Here is an 18,777-nt window from a genome sequence, read left to right on the forward strand (position 1 = left end):
ACTCCAAGGAAGTCTGGATGCTAGTAAGTAACTGGACGTGGGGGGGGGGGGGGGGGGTATCACCATTCCAGCAAATGAAGATGAGGAAGTGGAAACATGGTGGACAAGATCGTCGCAACAGGCTAATCTATGGCAGCGTTCATGATCCTAATAGCATGGAATAATATGGAACGAACGAAACCGACGAGTTTTTCAAGCAAGGACTCTACGACCCTTACAAGTGTTCCATATAATTCAAGAGGACGTTAGGATGAGACAGAGAGCACGTGGTAACCCAGAACTGGGCAGTGTATCTTAATTTCTTTAAATGAGTAAGAGTAGACATCGACTCCATTTCTGTAATATTGAACCTTACGTAAATCTGAACTTCATTTTCCTTAAATGAATTAGCAGCGCTCCTGCTTTGTTTAAAAAAAATGAAACTGCAAGCTGGTTGGTTGCGCTTAAGAAATGTTCCGACATGATATGAACTTAAAAATTCGATGTCACAGGGATGGTGATCTTCCCATAATCCCATGGGAACTTACCTCCGCAACGGTAGGAAATGATCCTCCTGTTCGTGTGAATGCCACAGCGGGGAGGTTCCTCTCTCTAGCTCAGAGCATTTGCTCACAATTGGATGCCCCAGCCTTTTCTTCATTCCCGTTCATGGGCAGTGTGGTTGAAGTTGAGATCGTTCTTGGCTGGAGGTTTAGCTAGAGGAACTGCCTGCTCAGGATCAAGAACACGGACAGCCCTGCCTAGTGGTTCAATTTTTAGTGGCGATCAATGTGGGGAAGGTCATCATCTCTCTCTCTCTCTCTCTCTCTCTCTCTCTCTCTCTCTCTCTCTCTCTCTCCCCTTCATTTGTTTTTGAGAAAGAGAAAGGATGTAATTCAGGGAGTTCCTTGACATCTGCACCTGAAACAGGGTCGATGGTCCAGCCCTGCTGGTACGTTTGCATGCCAAAATGTGGTGACCGGCCTATACACAAACATGGAAAACTGGATACAGCTCTCGCAGCAGAGGCATCACTCAATCAACCGCTTGCTGTTCTTTCGGCGCCACGGCACCAAGTGGCCCATTGTTGATGTCAAGCTTCAGGGACACGTCCTTGAACATTTTGCGGCTGAGGGTGTTGTAAACCGCTCTCGAGTACTGCCGCGATGTATTCCTCCAGTCCATTCCAGCTTTCATCATCAGCTCAAATTCTTCGTAGCTGATCTTCCCGTCCTGTCGGAACACATTCTGGTTAGTTAACTACTGCAATGAATTTGCTTAATACTGTTGATCTGTTAAATAGTTTGCTAGTTCTTGTGAGGTGACAGCCTAACCTTGTCTTTGTCGACGTCCAGGATGATGTCGTCGATGGCCTTCTGATCGCCTCTTGGAGAGAGGGCCTCCTTCAACTCTTCGATCTCGATGTATCCACTCCCGTTCTTGTCGAAGTAGCTGAATACCTTGGGCAGGTGATCCTCACTACGGATTTTCTTCAGGTGAATGGAAACTGTCACAAACTCCTTGCAGTCCAGGGTCCCATTTCCATCTATGTCTGCCTAGAGTATGTAAACATAAGAGCATCTCAGTAGTCATTCAGATTTGTTTCCAGGTTATTATTTTTCTGAAATTTGTGCAGTTGATTAATCATTTAATCTATGGAGCAATGCTACACATTGGAAACTGTGGAAGATGAGATGGTTCAGTATATGTATAGCTGAAGAGGATCTTACAGCTTCCATGAGCATATCCACATCTGTGTCATGGACATTGTGCCCTATCGTTTGCAGTCCCTTCCTGAGTTCTTCGATTGTCAAGTGCCCATCCTTGTTGGTGTCCAACATGTGGAATAGCTCCTTGATTGCCTCAAGCTCTTCGGCTGGTAGGTACTCTGCCACCACCTGAACAACAAAAATAACTTCAGCTTGGACTTTGAGAACATTTGTATACAATATTTAGGTATGGGATGGTATTGACAGCTTACAAGCAAGGCCTTCTTCTTGAACTTGTTCATAACAGTAAATTGCTTCAGCCTGGACCTCACTGCTTCCCCAAGAGGAATGTTGGGAGCTGCACTGGCATTCTGTATCCAAGGATGCTCTTCATTGTTGTAGATCATAAATGGTGGTTAATTAGATTCAGCCAACAAACAATTTTTTGGAGCAGAAAAATATTGAATGAATAGCTAACCTAGAACCTGCTGGGCAGTCAACCGAGAATAGGCGCTCGGATCAAGCATCTTCCTGACAAGATCTTTTGCATTATCTGACACCTTTGGCCATGGCTCTCTCTCAAAGTCGATGTTCGACCGGATGATAGCCTGTGCAATCCCCTCATCAGTCTCTGCAAAGGATCAATGTACAGAAAGTCAATGAGTTGATGAACCAGATCACAATAATTAGGTGTTTATTACATCGATTCAGACATATTTATGAACTTACCAGCCCAGAAAGGTGGGACACCACATAGTAAGATGTAGAGTATGACCCCTGCGCTCCATATGTCGATTTCTTGTCCGTAGTTCCGTTTCAGGACTTCAGGAGCCATGTAGTAGGGGGATCCAACGATCTCGCTGAACCTGTCACCTGAATAGGAAGTGCTCACAATAATGTGAGAATTCTTTAAGGAATTTTTAAAATGTAAAATAATTGGAAGCTTTGTGGTTTCTGTGGACTTCCTACCTGGTTTGAAGCACACAGAGAGACCGAAGTCGATAACCTTTAGAGGGGAGTTCTCAGATGTGTTGGCATACAGGAAGTTCTCAGGCTTGAGGTCCCGGTGCATGACGCCGTGCTTGTGGCAATGCTGTAAGGAGGTAATGTTACCACATGTAAGCGTAGATAATCTCATGCCTTCGGAGAAACAGTAGGTCAATATATCTTTTGGTTTAATTTATCTTTGGAAATTTCTTTCTAATTTGCATGACAAAAATGTGTAAAACATGAATTTTGCAGATTTTGGAAGATGCATGGCAACATGATTCAGAACTTCTTAAGCATATAGTGTGGAGAATGCATCCAGGAATTTTATAGGATTCCATTGCTTATGTCAAGAACATCTATACATGCATTTAAATGTTTGCCTAAACTACAATATAAATTCTGAACCATGAATAAACTTTTGAACGATCAAATGTGTCGTTTGTTCAGTAATATATACTAGTATTTGTTTCTCATCTCATTTGACACCTTTCCTGTTTTGTTTCCTACATGCACCATCTGACCACATGCTAGTCAAATTTGTTTCCAACACATCGAACGCATGCCTACATGCAAGCGTCAAAGGTAGGAAATCCGCACGTACCAGGACGACCTCCATGATGGTTCGGATGACGGCGGCGGCGGCGCGCTCGGTGTAGTGGCCGCGCGAGACGATGCGGTCGAAGAGCTCGCCGCCCTCGCAGACCTCCATGACGAGGTGCACGGCGTCGCCGTCCTCGAAGGCCTCGCGCAGCCGCACGACGCTCGAGTGCTCCGGCAGCGACCGCATGATGGCCACCTCCCGCCGCACGTCCTCGATGTCCACGCTGCTCCGGAGCTTGCGCTTGCTGATGGACTTGCACGCCAGCACCTCGCCGGTGGTCGTGTCCGTGCACCGCCGCGTCAGCCCGAACTCGCCGCGCCCCAGCTCCTCGCCGAGCTGGTACCGCCGGAGCAGCTCCTCGGCGCTGGCCGCCGCCGCCAGGCCCTCCCCCAGCACGGTCAGCGGCGTCCATGGCTGCGCCGCGGCGCGCGCGGCGTCGGAGATCGAGGACAGCGTCGAGTGGGACCGCACGTTGGCGCCACCCAAGCGCCCGCCACGGTTACCGGCGCCGCCACCGCGGCCGTCGCCGCCGCCGCCCCGCCGCGGCTTGCATGACGGTCGGGCCACGCAACAGTTCCCCATCGGCGCGGCCCACGCTCGGCCGGCCGGAGGACGACGACGTAGCGCGTTTCAGTGGCCGCCGGCCTTCCTCTCCCTGGACGGACGGCGTGGATCTCTCTCTTCCTCTCCCTCTCTCTTGGGCAAGAGAGGATCGGAGGAGAGAGATGGAGGGAAATGGCGCTGCCGTGGTCGATGGTTTTGACAGAGAGGCAGCCTCTCTTTTCCCCCGGATCCTTCGTTCCCGTTTTGCCATTTTTGGGATTCTTCCATTGCTTCCATGTGATCCCGTCCCGTTCGCATTCTAGCTCCGTTTCAAAATTTAATTGCTTCAACAATTCTTTGTAAAAAAAAACTGCGACTGAAAATTTTAATGTCCACCGCATCAATAGTTATTTGCATTTATTTACCTTAATGTATAAGATGTAGTGTGATTTTTGCATTGTTGTCTCCTTAGATCTGTTGTCTCTCAGAAATTTTCAATATCTTCATAGTATTTAGATAATTATTATTGATTATAATACACTACTAGGTTTCTTTCTGGAGAAAGCTGTAACATAGCGGCGATGAAAACGTGCAGTAAAATGTGTTAAAGACAAGGAAATAGAATGGCATATGGGTGATGTGACCTATGAAAATGCTTTCTAGGTATGAGAAGAATGAGATGTCAAGGCTGGCCGCGGGGCAAGAATGGATTATCATGATATTGTTGCATGGGAATCTAAAGGCCTAAAATTTAGGTGTGGTCTCCTTTTCAAAAAAAAAAATTAGGTGTGGCAGGTGGACCTAGAATGTGCATATTGTACGTTTATGTTTTTTTTTTTGCAATATTGTACGTTTATGTTATGTTCTTTGTTCTATCTTTGGACCTAGAATGGACTTAAAATTTAGGCCTGCTGCTGCTCTCCACTGCTTTGGGCCAGCTGCGATTGCTCTTTCTTTGCGGGTTAGGCCGCCTGCTCTCCTTTGCCCTATTGGGCCGAATTGGGCTTGCTGCAGAGACGTGGTGGACAGGGCCACAGCCCACAGGGCACTTCCGAAACAATCAAGTGCAAACCCACCCTCCAGATAGTTTCTCTCTCTCTCTCTGTGGACCTATGGGACGGGTGAATGATTGAATGGGCCCTCCAGCTGTCCAGCACAAACATGGAAACCCAGCTGCAGATCGTCAATGGAAACCCGCAACAAAATTCTACCTCTGTATATTACTGAAGTAATCGTAGTAGCATTGGAGCATATAGAATGTCAACAGGAAATTCTACAAATTATCTAGTGCATTGTCAAAAGGAAATCTACAAATTACCTAGCGCAAATGCATGAGAAGACGACTAGCATATAGTGATTGTTAATGTGTAAAGAAATTTCTTTGGAGGCATCAATAATGCACGAAGATCCCTGCACTCAACAGTATTTGCATTTCATCATGATTTCCAACCGCGCTGACCTTCATGGATATGGGTTTATAGGGTACAATTTTTCTTTTTAGAGGAAGGTTTACACAAAAGGGGTGCTAGCAGTCGGCGAATTTTTTTTATTTTTTATTTTAGCATTTTGCAAAAATATATAGTCAAATAAAAAAAATTGTAAATCTAGGTCTATACCGCCATTTGAAACGGCTATAGCCAGATGAAACGATGGAAGGGTACTGTAGCATCCTTACTGCCGTTTCAACCGGCGAAATCACCCACCACTTGGTACTACACTTTCAAAAAATCATAACTAATTCATATCAACTCGGATGGAGATAAACATTATATGAAAATTGTAGATCTCGACGAGATTTACAACTTTATAGTTGAAACTTTTTTCATTTAATATCATATTGGTGTTCAAATAATTGACACAAGTTTCAGAACTATATTGGTGTTGATTATTTGAGCAATTAAATGGCTCCAAATGAAAACGGTTTGAACTACAAAGTTGTATCTCATTGAGGGATACAATTTTCATATAAAACTTATCTCTATCTGAGTTCATATGAATTATTTATCATTTTTTGAAAGTGTGCTGCCCAGTTTCAGATCTAAAATTCCAATTTTAGATCTAAAACTTGTGTCAATTATTTGATCATCAATATGACATCAAATGAAAAAAGTTTCAACTACAAAGTTGTAGATCTCGTTGAGATCTATAATTTTTATATAAAGTTTATCTCCATCCAAGTTGATATGAATTAGTTATGATTTTTTGAAAATATAGTACCGAGTGGTGGGAGATTCCGCCGGTTGAAACGGCGGTAAGGATGTTCCGCCGTTTCATCTGACTATAGCCGTTTCAAACGGCGGTATAGTCTAGATTTGCAATTTTTTTTGTTTGACTATATATTTTTGCAAAATGCTAAAATAAAAAATATAAAAATTAAAAAAATTCGCAGTCGGCCTTGGGGATCCCTATGCATCACACGGACGATGGGAAATTAGACGTTGCACGGCCCAGTAACGGCCCACTTGGCCACTCCTCTTCTTCCTGCTGGCCCCCGTCTGCGCCGCCGCTGCCGCCAACGCCGCCGAACTCCGGTCATCTTCTCCATCTCTGCTGCTCCCCCGCCCCGCCGGACAACCCTTCGTCTTCGGCGGCGGGAACCGAATCCGCCACCCCCACCACGCGAACTGGAACACACCTGACGCCCCCGCTGTTGCCCTCCGCCACCTGCGGCCGGCGGCGTCCCCGCCGCCTCGCCGCGCCGCCCAGCTCTGACCACCCCGTCCGAACCTCGACGAAGCTCATCACCCCCGCCGCCGACACCGCCCTTCCGGTTGTCTCCCACTGCCCCGACCGGCGGCCCGCCGGGCCAACAGGCCACCCCGGTCCTCCTTCTAAGCCGCCGGCTACCAGAGAATCCCACCCCCGAAACCCAAACCCTAACAGCGGCGGCGGCCGGCGTGCACTCAAGCTGTCGGGAACGGGAGCTGTCGCGCGGAGAAGAAGCTTGATCGGACGGCCCTGCACGCATGCACCAATCTCCAATTGAAGACTCTTCCCACCTTCAGGAAGTGCATAGGATTTCCGGTCGGCCTTGGGCCAACTCAACCACCAAATATAGCTAGCTTTCGGCCTGTCTATTAGCTAGGTCCACCAGGCCCCATCTCATAAACAAGGCCCACCAAGCCCACACCCGACGGGACGGCGGCGGCGGAGGCCGGAGAAGGGACAGCCGCACAGGAGTGGTTCGCGGGAAGTCGGAAGGGCGTAGCGGACGGACATGGCGGAGCTCGCGGATTTGGCGGCGGCGGCGGAGGCTCCGGCACCAAGCTTGCTGTCGCTGTGCCTGGACGCGGTCGCCGCCCATCTCACCCGCGACAGCGCGGGCGTAGGCGCGGACCGAAATGGATGGGCAGGAGGCTGCTGCAGCGGCGGCGGTCCCGGCGAGTTCGCAGAAGAAGTCGGAGAGGAGGCGTACGACGAGCACATGGGGCCGGAGCAGGTCGCGGAGGCGCTTCCCTGGGAGCTTCTGCACCGGCTGGCGTCCCGGCTCCCTCCCGCCGCTCTCGAGTCGCTCCATCACGCCGCCCATGCCGGGTACCCTACGCCTCTTCCCTTCTCTCCCAATTAGTACACAGCAACGAGAACGCCTCGTTCCTGTTCCCGATTCTTTTCTTATCCCCTTTCTACATCTGCAGTGTCATCTGGTGTTTTCTCTGACGAAAACCGTGCATCTTTATGAAGGAAGAGATAATCATTATGCTTATTATTCCCAATGCCAGATGCTGCTCTTCTGCTAATACAACTGCTGGACTTGGAGGGCAAAATGGTGACAGACGTGGGATAAAACGTTCAAGGTTTTTACACACATTTATGCAAAAATTGCATTTTGTCGATACTTTCCATATTGGACTGGAGACAAGGATCATCAGTGTTTTGCTTCCAATACCTGACATTTCTCATCTGATGGTGATTTCAGGTGCGAAGATTTCAACACAGCTTGGCAATCGTTGTTCAAACTTCGATGGCCCCTTGGTGTTAATGCTGGGCATGATAGTGTGGCCATTGTGGATTGGCAGCAACAGTACTGGGAAAAACATTTACAAGAGTACGCACTCGATGATCTGTGAATGGGTTTTATGAATGAAATGATTTAACACCTTCATCACATATGAAGTTTTGTTTTGTTACTCTTGGCAGGTGCCTGGATGAAGCTGCAGAGAGTGCCTTTCTTCCTTCTTTTTGTGGGGGTATTAGTGAGTCGAGTATATCAGGTCAGTATTCAGAATAATTCCTTCATGATATATCTACCATATTGTCATTTGTTTGTTATGTTGCTTGGTTAACTGATTAATTGTTATCTGCTGTGTAGCTTAGTTATAGAAACAAACCTCCACTATATGAAAATATCTTTATCTAACAGCGTGATACCTATTTCCTGTTAAAGTGACTTTTGCTGTTTTTTGTTTTTTTAGATTAGCAGAACTGACATTAACTACTTGAAAATATTTTTTACCTAAAACTTTGATTGCCCATGTACTGCTGCAATGACATTTCTATGTTTTGTTCATGATTGAGCAGCTAAAATCATGAATTTCATCTACCGCAGTGAGGACATCCCTCGACAGCATTCAAGATTAACAAATCATTTAAGCAGATTTGGTTGCTACACAAGGTGCCAGCATATGACAATTGTTGTTCATATTCATTTCTTTTTTAGCTCAACATTTTTTATCAGTTTCTGCAGCACTCGCCGATAATGAATGTTCAATTCATTAACATACATGATTGAGGACTTAGTATCTATAATTATTTGGACATGCAATGTTATATGTCCTACAGTGTCGATGTAACAATGGATCTAATTGGACCTGCTGTTTTTGTCATTTGTTAGTCATTTGCAGTTCTTTATATCAACTTTGCTCCTTATTTTCAGGTGCTTGAGACTGCAAGGTGTTCTTTGCACTGCAGAAACTTATGTAAGGGTTTAATTGCTGTTGCTGTATAGTAGCTTAGAGCTCCTTGACTGTCCACTCTCTTTTCTTTTATATAGCTGATGTTGTGAGTTTGTTGTTTCGGTTCTGCTCTTGTGTATGCATCCATGTTGTTTTGTCAAATGGGGGCATCTACATCATCAATGCAACTATCTTTATGAATACATTTGTCATCCAGATCATTGCATATCTTTTGAAATATGGTGAATCCTTTTTATGATGTTCAGATGATTGTGCTTTGACTGCTGGGAATGCTTTCTCTCTCAGGACTTGCTTCAACATTGCAAGCTGGAAAGATTAATGTTCATAAGAATTATATCAGAGCCTGAGGTAATCTTATGCCTGTGATATTACATTTGCCGTTGCATAACGTAGCATCTGGAACAACAATGGGGAGCATCATAAATTCATAACCATTCTCTGAAATCCGCCGAAAGGATAAAGAATGCTCGCTATTTTATTTTGGCATGTGCACAATAGTTCTCTTCAACCCTAGGAAAGACAGAATAATTCTCCAGTTTATTTTACATGTGCTGTCGCAATTCATGATACTATTAAGGCTAGGTGAATAAGCATTTCAAATAGGAAGTATATCAAAAGCTAAAACAAGCTGTAGATATTGTTCATCATTAAATTGTGTTGGTACTATCATTTTCTATATGGTGTCTAATTGTCCATCTGTTTTATGGTTCTTTTTAGTGATATGATAGTATGGAATTAGTGGCTCCAGTGGCTTAAGTTTCTTCTGAATTTTCATTGACAGGTTAGCAGTGTATGTCTGCTTCTGAGCTGCCATGCGGAGACACTGCTATCTCTTGAATTCATCCACTGCCAGCTTTATCCTGCTGTCATGGATAAAATATGCAAGGCTGTTTTGCAAGAGGGATCTCAAAGCCATGGAATCAAACAATTTAGTATTAAATCATCGCGTATCTGTGAAACCAAGCCTCTGACCATCTCAGCTGGTCTGTTAAAGTTTCTGTCATCTGGGAAGTAAGCTGCATGCCATTTATATTCTTAACTGATTTTTTTTAATTGATTTATTAGGGACTGACAAAATCGAACCATATTTTTAGTTTCTTTATTGTTCTTCAACAGCATTCCATTAGTATTAATCATGGGGGCGTTGACCACTTATGTGTTTCTGAGCTAGTAGTTGCTACTTTAACTTTTATGCACTGTTGTATTGATACTTAATGCAGTTCATCGCTATGTGAAACATTTGAACACTGTTAAATTCTTACGATTGTTCAGGTCGTTGCACTTGCTGTCGCTCCATGATACTAAGATGCAGTCATCATTTGCTCAAATGATTATTCACACTCTCCTTGAGTCGTCATGTGGTTTACAAACTCTCGAGATATCAGAAAACAATGTGGGTTGACAGGAAAACCTTTTCTTTGATCCTTTTACATCTTTTCTACCCGTTAAATTAGTTTCTTGTAGATTGCAGGCTGGCTTTCGAAACTGAACAGAAGTTCTACAAGCTCCTCATTGGCACTGAAATCAAATAATTCTTTGAACTCCCTGTCCGTTGTTAACCTGAGGTATTACTTTGTCCTTACCGACGTAGTTGTTCACAAAACTTCTGTTACTAGTTGTTTTCAGAATTTCTGATGGCCTAAGTGTGTTTCTCATTTCTTGATTCTTATCATTCCAGGGGAAATAATTTGCAACAGGATGATGTTGTAGATCTTCACAAAATTCTAATACAAATGCCTAACTTAAGAGATTTGGATATAAGTGGCAATCCAATCATGGATGAAGGTATCAGGTACTGGCTGACATAACTGAATGCCCATCTCCATAGTAATCAATACAGAAAGTAGAATGATGTTTTCATGTGTCTCTTCAGTTTCCTCTAGATATCATAGACAAAGCACAGTATTTCTGAATATTTGTGATAAATTGTTGCCTCATTTAAACTGTTTCTTGTTGAGTTACTGAAGCATTGAATAGCTGCATATAAAATCGCAGATCGTTGGTCCCTTTTATTTCATGGGCTATTCAAAAGGAAAATCCACTTTTGAAATTAAGAGTGGAGAATTGTGACTTGTCCAGTATTGGTGTCAGTGAACTTCTGGAGTGCCTCACATATGTTAAGCAACCACTTGATGTGCTATCTATAGCGGACAATCCTTTAGGGAGGTGAGTAGTATCTGATTTTCATGCATTGTCCTATTGTTTTCACTTATTGAAATGCACTTGCAGTTCTGTGGCAGCCGTATTGGCCAAATTCTTGGGTTCACATGTAAGGGATCTAAATATTGAAGATATTGACTTGGGAGCATTAGGTTTCCAAATTCTCGAGGAAGCATTACCAATGGAAGTAGCTCTTTCGCATATCAACATCAGGTAGAAACAAACACTGCCAATCAATATATTATCAACTTCCTGACTGGCTTCGTTTATATATTGCAGTAAGAATCGTGGTGGGATCAGAGCAGCATACTTTGTTTCTAAATTAATATTGCAAACGCCAAACCTCGTCTCAGTCAATGCAGCAGCCAACATTTTACCGCCTGAATCATTGGAGGTCATTTGTAACACCTTGAAGCAGAGGACATGTAATATAATAATAAAATAAATATTTACTAAATTCTCCTTGGTTTCTAACTACAAGGAAAATTCGTATAAGCACCCGACAATAAAGATTGATTGATAACTAACTGGTCTTCCCTTCATTTTAGGTAATTTGGAGCGAGTGGATCTGACTGGCAACTTTCATTTGTCAAGCACTAGTTTTCCTGCATTCCTTGAATTCAAGAAGCATGGAAAGCCGATTCTGGTTGTCCCATCAAACTTGAGCACTTGTGCTCCATACGATGATGACCCATGACTAGTATATATTGGTAACTGCTTAGTGCTTGTTTTGTCTCTCCAGAGCCATGCTGTTGCTGCTGTATTTGTTTTGTCATCTGGCATAGATTGTATATGGTTGTGATTGTTGGATCAGGCTGGTTTATTTCCTTGGCATTGGATAGGAATGATCTGTTCGACCTGGATTTCGAGGTGACCATTTTTAATACTGCAACTACATGCATGATAATACATCAGGCAAAGGGTAATGCCTTTGAAGTTTTAAGGTCATTTACTGCAAAAGGAGAACTGTGAGAACCGAGATTTTGGATGCATGTGTACAAGCTCTGGAGTTTGGACAGTGGTCTGTAACTGTAAGGCAAGGTGCTTATCCATGGAGCCTTATAGTTTGATATTTATAATGAAGATGTGTTGGAAACTAGGAGAAGATGAATGGAACTAAGGTAGCCTAATGGAAACAAGTTAATTTTTCGAGATGATCATGGCGCTCGGGCTTTGAATTGGTTTGCGTTCCATAGTATGTTGAATAGGTTGATGACTTGTGTATGTGTTCATACTTCATACGGCAACAAGCTAGATTAATTATCAAATAATGAAATTACACTACTCACCTTATGCCTGTAGTTTGTGTTGAATGATTGTCTTTGTTTTGTGGTTCCATTGTTAGTCTTTGATGATTACACCTGCTGATCCAAAATACATGTCTCATTCTTGCCAATTGAACTTTTTTTTAACTTTAACCATTAATACATCAATAATTGTACATTTACTGTAAAATAGATGTTGCTAAATTCATCATTCAAAATACATTTGTAATACTTAATTATGTTTATTTGAAATGTTACATTTTCACAGGAATTGCTAGTAAAAAAATTCACCTTATGGAGCAATGCCGATGTTTTAAACACAATTTATTTTAAATCTGCAGGGAGTAGGTGATTTTTCTAATCCAGGGCAGATGATGAGGAAAATGCAATGATGGTGTCCTCTACTGTCCTAACGATTCAGTTTTCTTCTCACATCTGGCATTCTGCACAACGAGAAATTAAATAACCTCTACACAGCCACTAAAGAAACATACAAAAATGGCAATTACCAAGCAGTTCAATGCAATGACAAAGATAGGCACCACAATTTCCTCCGCACCACACAATATTTTCTTCCCCGGTGAACAAAACCATTTGCCGTTCGTCTCCGGTGAACAAAACCATTTTATTTCCGGGAGTTGCGCCACACGTATCAAGATTCAAGAAACCAATCGAGTCCAGCTAGCAAGCTGATCGATACCGTGGCGCATACATGCAAGAGGAGAGGGCCTCGAGCAGCAGCATGGACTCGTCGGAGCTGAGGAGGGTGTTCCAGATGTTCGACAAGAACGGCGACGGGCAGATCACCAAGAAGGAGCTGGGCGAGTCGCTCCGGAACCTCGGCATCTACATCCCCGACGACGAGCTCGACGCCACCATGGGCAAGATCGACGCCAACGGCGACGGCTGCGTGGACGTCGAGGAGTTCGGCATGCTCTACCGCTCCATCGTCGGCGAGGGCCAGGGCGCCGACGGCGCCAAGCGCGACGAGGAGGAGGACATGCGGGAGGCGTTCAACGTCTTCGACCAGAACGGCGACGGCTACATCACCGTCGACGAGCTGCGCTCCGTGCTGGCCAGCCTCGGCCTCAAGCAGGGCCGCACGGCCGAGGACTGCCGCAAGATGATCAGCAAGGTCGACGGCGACGGCGACGGCCGCGTCGACTTCACGGAGTTCAAGCAGATGATGCGCGGCGGAGGGTTCGCCGCGCTAGGTAGGTGATCGGAGGATGGTCTTCCTGGCATTGTAGATATTCGATTAACAGCTTCGACGTGGTAATGTGGCAAAATCTGATTGCACGTGTGAATTAATTCTTTTTATATTTGGCTAATTCATCGATGTTTCTGTAATTCTTTTTGTTTTTTGGTTGGAATATTTTTCTTGGATAAAAGTATTGTTTAATTTATCTGTGTGTAGAAATTAACGAAGTCATCTGTGCGGCGGTACCTGTGAAATGTTTGTTTGCAAATTAATTGGCTCATAGGTTGTGAATTTGCCTCCAATCTTTCCTCTCGGTTTAGTTATGGATCCCTTTTTTTTTTGTATTGGTACGGTACGAAAATCAAATTCAATTTTATTCAGATCACGTGGCTTGTGATATCAACATTTCCCACCGTACAGCTCTTCGTGATCTGCAACGGAAGCTATACGTGAAAATCAAAGAAATGAAACGGAAAAAACTAGACTCTATCCCATTTTGCAACTGTGTTTCAAAAGAACAAAATAATGAAATTCCAAGCAGAAGAAGAAAAGATGGTTTCATTTCCCTCCCAAAATGGCGCCGTTTCCTTCCTCCGTCCTGCAGCAAAGCCCATGGAGGCCCAACCCGCGCAGACGGCCGACCTGGTTTTTAGGCAAGGCCCGGTGTCCATCGATGCGACAAGGGCTAGGGTTTTGCCGCTGCCGCATCCGGCCGGCTAAACCCCTATAAATACGAGGCACCGCCCATTACCCTCCCAGCCCTCTCAGCTGCGCCGCCATCCAATGCTTCCGTTCGTCTCCGTCTGTTCCCCTCGAGCAGCTGTGGTTTTTCTTCTCGTCTCGTTGCTTGCCCTTTTCCTCTGCTAGATTCAATTCAGGTTTTGCTCTGGTTTGTTTGCGCTGTTTTCCGCGAGTGATTTGAGGTGGAAGATGCGTTAGTCTTTTTGGCTTTCTCGGTGGTTTTGTTTTGGATTTGTTGATTTGGATCAGTTTTGGATTGAAAGATTCGGCACAAGGAAGCCAATTTGCAGAGCAAAGGGGCCAGAAAAGTGGCGATCTTTGCATTGAAGGTTGGCGACAACGAACTCGACCCTGCAGTTCTCCGTGCCGCGCAGATTTAACTCTGTTTTGTGACGGCCTCGAACAAGCTGCTACATCTTGCTTTGCCACGCAATCCAATGCTGTTTTCCCTTCTTTTTAAAGTAGTTGGTAAAAAAAACGATCTCTTCTAATCCGGATTATATATAAAAAAGGATTGGAAGCCAATTTGCAGAGCAAAGGGGCCAGATAAGTGGCGATCTTTGCATTGAAGGTTGGCGAAAACGAACTCGTACCTGCAGTTCTCCGTGCCGCGTATATTACTCTGTTTTGTGACGGCCTCGAACAAGCTGCTACATTTATTTTGTTCACCATCCAATCCGAAGCTTTTTAACCATACAGTTATTTCCGCTTGATGTGTTTTAACCTAATGAACAGACTAAAATAACCACATCTGTTGGTGCAAACTGTCTTTAAAATGAAAGGATATGTAAAATGAAAGGCTCAGCCAAAGATTATTGCAAATTGTGATAAAATTAACTTATTGTTTTTATTATAATGATTTTTTGTTTTAAGGAAAAGGATAATTTCTAAACATCCAAACATGCATCTTCTGATTCCTGCACGCTATGCTCAAGGTGGAGATTCAGACACGCGACTGCGACATATGAACCTGTGTAGGCTCTGCATGGATCGTGAAACTCGACACGATCGGTGCTGTTGTGCTCCATCGTACTTATCGGGTTCCTGAATGAGCCCGGATTCACCATTGCTACGTGCTCCTACATTGCTCCAGTAAAGCATCAAGATCAACGTTTAGCTGCTCTCTAATAACTGTAATTTTGAAGCATGATCAGTAGCATGGAACTGAAAGAGGAGATATCTCGTACAACATCTTGTGCCTTATTGTCTGACGGCCTAGCGTCCTTTCGCCGGTGGTATTATAATCTCTCCGCAGCTCTGCTCGACGAGATTTCTGCGTCCACGCCCATACCTGCACTGCACGTTGCAGCAGAGCGAGAAGGGAGGGAGTCATGGGTTCGAGGCGCCGAAGCTCACTGTTGCGGCCTCATCCCACTGACCTCTGGGCCCTGGTTTCGGAAGAAAATTCTCGCGGCAGTGCGGCACCACGATTACCGTGCGACACCGTCTATTTGCCTGACGCGTGGCACGCTGGCCCCACCAGGCGTAGGTGCATCCGCATCTGCCGTTCAACTACTGAGCCGATTCCACGTACATGGCATGCATCGAAGTCAGCTCCAAAATCAGATCGAGTTGCCCCCTCAACGTCTGCAGCTGCCGCCACGCCGTTCTTCACCGACGGCAAGGTCTAGGCGACTAGGCCTCCTCCCGTGAGAAGGGAAACAAGGAGCCTCCCATGGTGTCGTACCCCAGCCTAGGAGTCCGCTTCTGTTTCAATCGAATGGAGGTGCTGTAGGTATGTAGGTAGCAAGGGTGAGGAGCGAGCGACACGGTAGGTCATCGAGCTGCGCGGGCATAGCAGTCGTCCGTGCGAGCTACAAGCAGTGGTGGGAGTTCAGAATAATCCAGACGATTAAACGCAATGAATTGAGATCTCAACAGCAACTAATGCTTAAGCAGCAATGGTGTCAAGCCTCGGCATGGGTGTTGATCGCAGAAGGATAGGATTATGCCTGCTCATTGTTGTAATCCAACTCTAACCCACACCAATCCACATCAACCCAACTCATCCCATATTTATATTATCTAAATCCAAGCCAATCCACCCTATTATTTGATAGAAATCATGGGTTTGTTATAAAAAATTATGGTTTGCTATATAAATTTATGGGCTCATATATAAAACTCGTATATATTTGAAATAAATGTGAGTTCGACATGTGCGTTCTACGTCAAGAGTCGGACTCTAAAACTAAAACATCGTGTTCACACCTTAAAATTTTAGTGAAATTGATCGAAATTTGTTGGAGATGACAGAGTTTGACTGCCTGCTAATTTGTGCTAAATAGTATGGCTAAACATACATTTGGACCCCGCGTTAAGAGCCGGACTCTAAAATTAAAACTTCGAGTTCACACCTTAAAATTTTAACGAAATTCATCAAAATTTGTTGGAGATGACTCAATTTGACTGCACACTACTTTGTGTAAAATAGTATGCCTAAACATACATGTGGGTCCCGCGTCAAGAATCGAACCCTAGAATTAAAACCTCATGTTCACACTTTAAAATTTTAGCGAAATTGATCGAAATTTGTTGGAGATGACTCAGTTTAAGTATCCGCTACTTTGTGCAAAATAGTATAGCTGGACATATATATGGGCCCCACATCAAGAGTCGGACCCTCCAACTAAAACCTCCCTTTCACACTTTAAAATTTTAACGAAATTGATTGAAATTTGTTGGAGATGATTTAGTTTAATAATTAGCTACTTCAACGGAAAAGTATAGTTGGACTAAATGTAGGCCCACATCAAGAATTGGATTCTTAAATTGTTTTGTGAATCAAATCAATGCAACCCACTCTAAACCACTCCCAAACTATTTCCTCTTAGGAGGAATCCAAATCAAACTAAATCATTTCATGAATCAACCTATTAATAACCAATGTAAACAACTTACGAAAGAAATCCAATCCATTAAAACTATTAAACCCAATCCAATTAGCAGGGCTAGATAGGATCACGCTTCCATCAAATGCATTTGATTGCTGGACGGTAGAATCCTCCGGTCGATGAAAGCCGTGGATACAATAGAAAAAAATTAGGACATCTAATTTGTGGCGGCTGAATTCTCCATTCGACTGAGGATTGGAGGAGCTCGACCTTTTTTTTTTTGGAGGGGGGAGGGAAGCGGTCTGCAATCCGCGCAACGGGGAAGGATGGGAAGAAGGCTTGATCGCTGGGCTCGCGGCAGCGGTCTGCAGGCTGGATTTTCGCTGCAGGGACAAGATATGGTCCGCGTGGCACGCGTCGGGCATCCCGACAGTGTTCGTGCGGCACCGCCGAATAGAATTTCTTTCTCCTGGTTTCGCGCTCTCGTGGGAAACCGCCCGCGCAGGAAGCGTCTCGTCTCCCTCGGTGGCAAGAGTCAAGGCCCAGCGACTCCTCGTCCGTCGTCCCCCACATCCCATTCCCATTCCTTCCACTTGGTCCAGCTCCGGTTCCCATTCCTCCCTACTCCCTAGTCCCCACCCACATCTCCACTTCCTCCTCCCTCTCTGCAGTCTGCACTGTCCAGCTCCGGTTGCCTTGCTTCCTCAGTCCACGACCTGCTGAGCTTAGGTGAGGTGAAGGAAGCGCCATGGCCGCCGCCGACCAGAGCCCTGCTCCCAGCGGTGGAGATGGCACTGGCAGCGCCGCTTCTAGGTCCATCCTTCTACATTCTGGCGGCCTTGCCATTTGAGGATCTTCGCTCCAACCCGAGGGTCTTCTTACTCTCTCTACTGGTGGCCACTTTGGCGGCGATCCTCTGGCGGAAGCTCTGCCGGTTGGTTATCCTTCGCATGGCGCGGCGGTGCCCACACCTTCCGCTCTGGGGAGCTCCACCTCGCTTGGAGGGCGTGTCCTTCTTTTGGGGCTCCGCATTCAACCTCAAGGAGATCCTCGTGGTGCTAGGGAGGATGGTCCTCAGCTCTCTCGTCTCCGGTTCGATAGTCTGGATCCTGGTTTTCTGGGCTTGCATGCCCAGGAGCTCAATGCATATCAGGATCCCGATCTCGCTAGTGGTGGAGCTCCTGGCGCCACTGGGAGGCCTGTGCCTTCTAGCACTGAACAACTGCTGGCTCACAATGACAATGCTTCTGAAGAGGCTTCGGCACCAGCCCGTAAGGTGCCACGGGCGCCATGAGTATTCTATCATGGAAATGCAGAGGAATAGGAGGGCTCTTCCGTTTGATCGTGTCTACTGAGATCAGGTAATTTTTATTTCGGAAACTAGGACTAGAAAATCTTCTATTGTTAATAAGTTTGCTGTTTATGATGCTCACATTGTTCTAGTTGAAGGCTTTGCAGGAAGCGGCCTCCATCTGCTTTGGAAAGAAGATGTGTCCCTGCAAGTAGAATAGTCTAGCTCTAATGTGGCCTTGCAGGAGGCGGCCTCTGGCTGCTTTGTAAAGAAGATGTGTCCCAGCAAGTAGAATAGTCTAGCTCTAATGTTATCTTAGCTAGTTGAGATGTGTCCCTGCAAGTAGAATAGTCTAGCTCTAATGTTATCTTAACTAATTGTGAATATAAGCCAACTGCTATGAAGTTTATCTTAGCTTGTGTTTATGGTGATCCCTATCACAGAAGAACTTAGTCTATCTGCCAGGAGATCCATGCTTTTATTGCAAAATACCAAAATGTTCCTGCTTTCTGTATATGGGGATCTTAATAATGTGATGCATGCTAATGAA

The 18,777-nt window shown here is 45.0% G+C and overlaps 3 protein-coding genes across 4 annotated transcripts; 2 read left to right on the forward strand and 1 right to left on the reverse strand.

The window, feature by feature from the left end:
* Positions 1–867: 867 nt before the first annotated feature.
* Positions 868–4,022, reverse strand: LOC101761711 (calcium-dependent protein kinase 29). Its single transcript, XM_004960694.3, has 8 exons — positions 3,280–4,022; positions 2,658–2,781; positions 2,418–2,561; positions 2,167–2,319; positions 1,961–2,076; positions 1,710–1,877; positions 1,314–1,535; positions 868–1,212 (listed from the first exon to the last, which is right to left on the reverse strand). The coding sequence occupies exons 1-8, from the start codon at positions 3,859–3,861 to the stop codon at positions 1,015–1,017; spliced, it is 1,707 nt and encodes a 568-aa protein (XP_004960751.1). The 5' UTR covers positions 3,862–4,022; the 3' UTR covers positions 868–1,014.
* Positions 4,023–6,725: 2,703 nt separating this feature from the next.
* On the forward strand, positions 6,726–12,192 carry LOC101762404 (NLR family CARD domain-containing protein 3). Of its 2 annotated transcripts, none has more exons than XM_004960695.2 (15): positions 6,726–7,356; positions 7,542–7,616; positions 7,739–7,867; positions 7,960–8,033; positions 8,341–8,434; positions 8,696–8,738; positions 9,021–9,083; positions 9,517–9,746; positions 10,008–10,128; positions 10,200–10,300; positions 10,414–10,527; positions 10,731–10,901; positions 10,965–11,108; positions 11,175–11,320; positions 11,444–12,192. In XM_004960695.2, exons 1-15 carry the CDS (start codon positions 7,040–7,042, stop codon positions 11,590–11,592), a joined length of 1,971 nt encoding a protein of 656 aa, XP_004960752.1. In that variant the 5' UTR covers positions 6,726–7,039; the 3' UTR covers positions 11,593–12,192. The 2 variants fall into 2 exon arrangements, with proteins under 2 accessions (XP_004960752.1, XP_022681266.1); XM_022825531.1 differs by having other exon boundaries at positions 7,215–7,356; positions 7,458–7,616.
* A 333-nt stretch (positions 12,193–12,525) lies between these two features.
* On the forward strand, positions 12,526–13,519 carry LOC101762803 (probable calcium-binding protein CML28). The gene has a single exon (XM_004960696.3). It carries the CDS (start codon positions 12,873–12,875, stop codon positions 13,380–13,382), a length of 510 nt encoding a protein of 169 aa, XP_004960753.1. The 5' UTR covers positions 12,526–12,872; the 3' UTR covers positions 13,383–13,519.
* The last annotated feature ends 5,258 nt before the right edge of the window (positions 13,520–18,777 follow it).

The sequence above is a fragment of the Setaria italica genome, chromosome III (assembly GCF_000263155.2).
Source record: "Setaria italica strain Yugu1 chromosome III, Setaria_italica_v2.0, whole genome shotgun sequence".
In the NCBI taxonomy this organism is placed as follows: domain Eukaryota; kingdom Viridiplantae; phylum Streptophyta; class Magnoliopsida; order Poales; family Poaceae; genus Setaria; species Setaria italica.

Bases quoted from the DNA above. Each gene is read 5' to 3' on its own strand.
- LOC101762404 (XM_004960695.2), top strand. From the start codon at position 7,040: ATGGCGGAGCTCGCGGATTTGGCGGCGGCGGCGGAGGCTCCGGCACCA. The intron at 8,435-8,695 runs GTGCCAGCATAT...CCTTATTTTCAG, and splicing joins AGATTTGGTTGCTACACAAG to GTGCTTGAGACTGCAAGGTG. The intron at 11,321-11,443 runs GTAATATAATAA...CCTTCATTTTAG, and splicing joins CACCTTGAAGCAGAGGACAT to GTAATTTGGAGCGAGTGGAT.
- LOC101761711 (XM_004960694.3), bottom strand. From the start codon at position 3,861: ATGGGGAACTGTTGCGTGGCCCGACCGTCATGCAAGCCGCGGCGGGGC. The intron at 2,562-2,657 runs GTAGGAAGTCCA...CTTCCTATTCAG, and splicing joins CTCTGTGTGCTTCAAACCAG to GTGACAGGTTCAGCGAGATC. The intron at 2,320-2,417 runs GTAAGTTCATAA...GATCCTTTGCAG, and splicing joins TGTCCCACCTTTCTGGGCTG to AGACTGATGAGGGGATTGCA.
- LOC101762803 (XM_004960696.3), top strand. From the start codon at position 12,873: ATGCAAGAGGAGAGGGCCTCGAGCAGCAGCATGGACTCGTCGGAGCTG.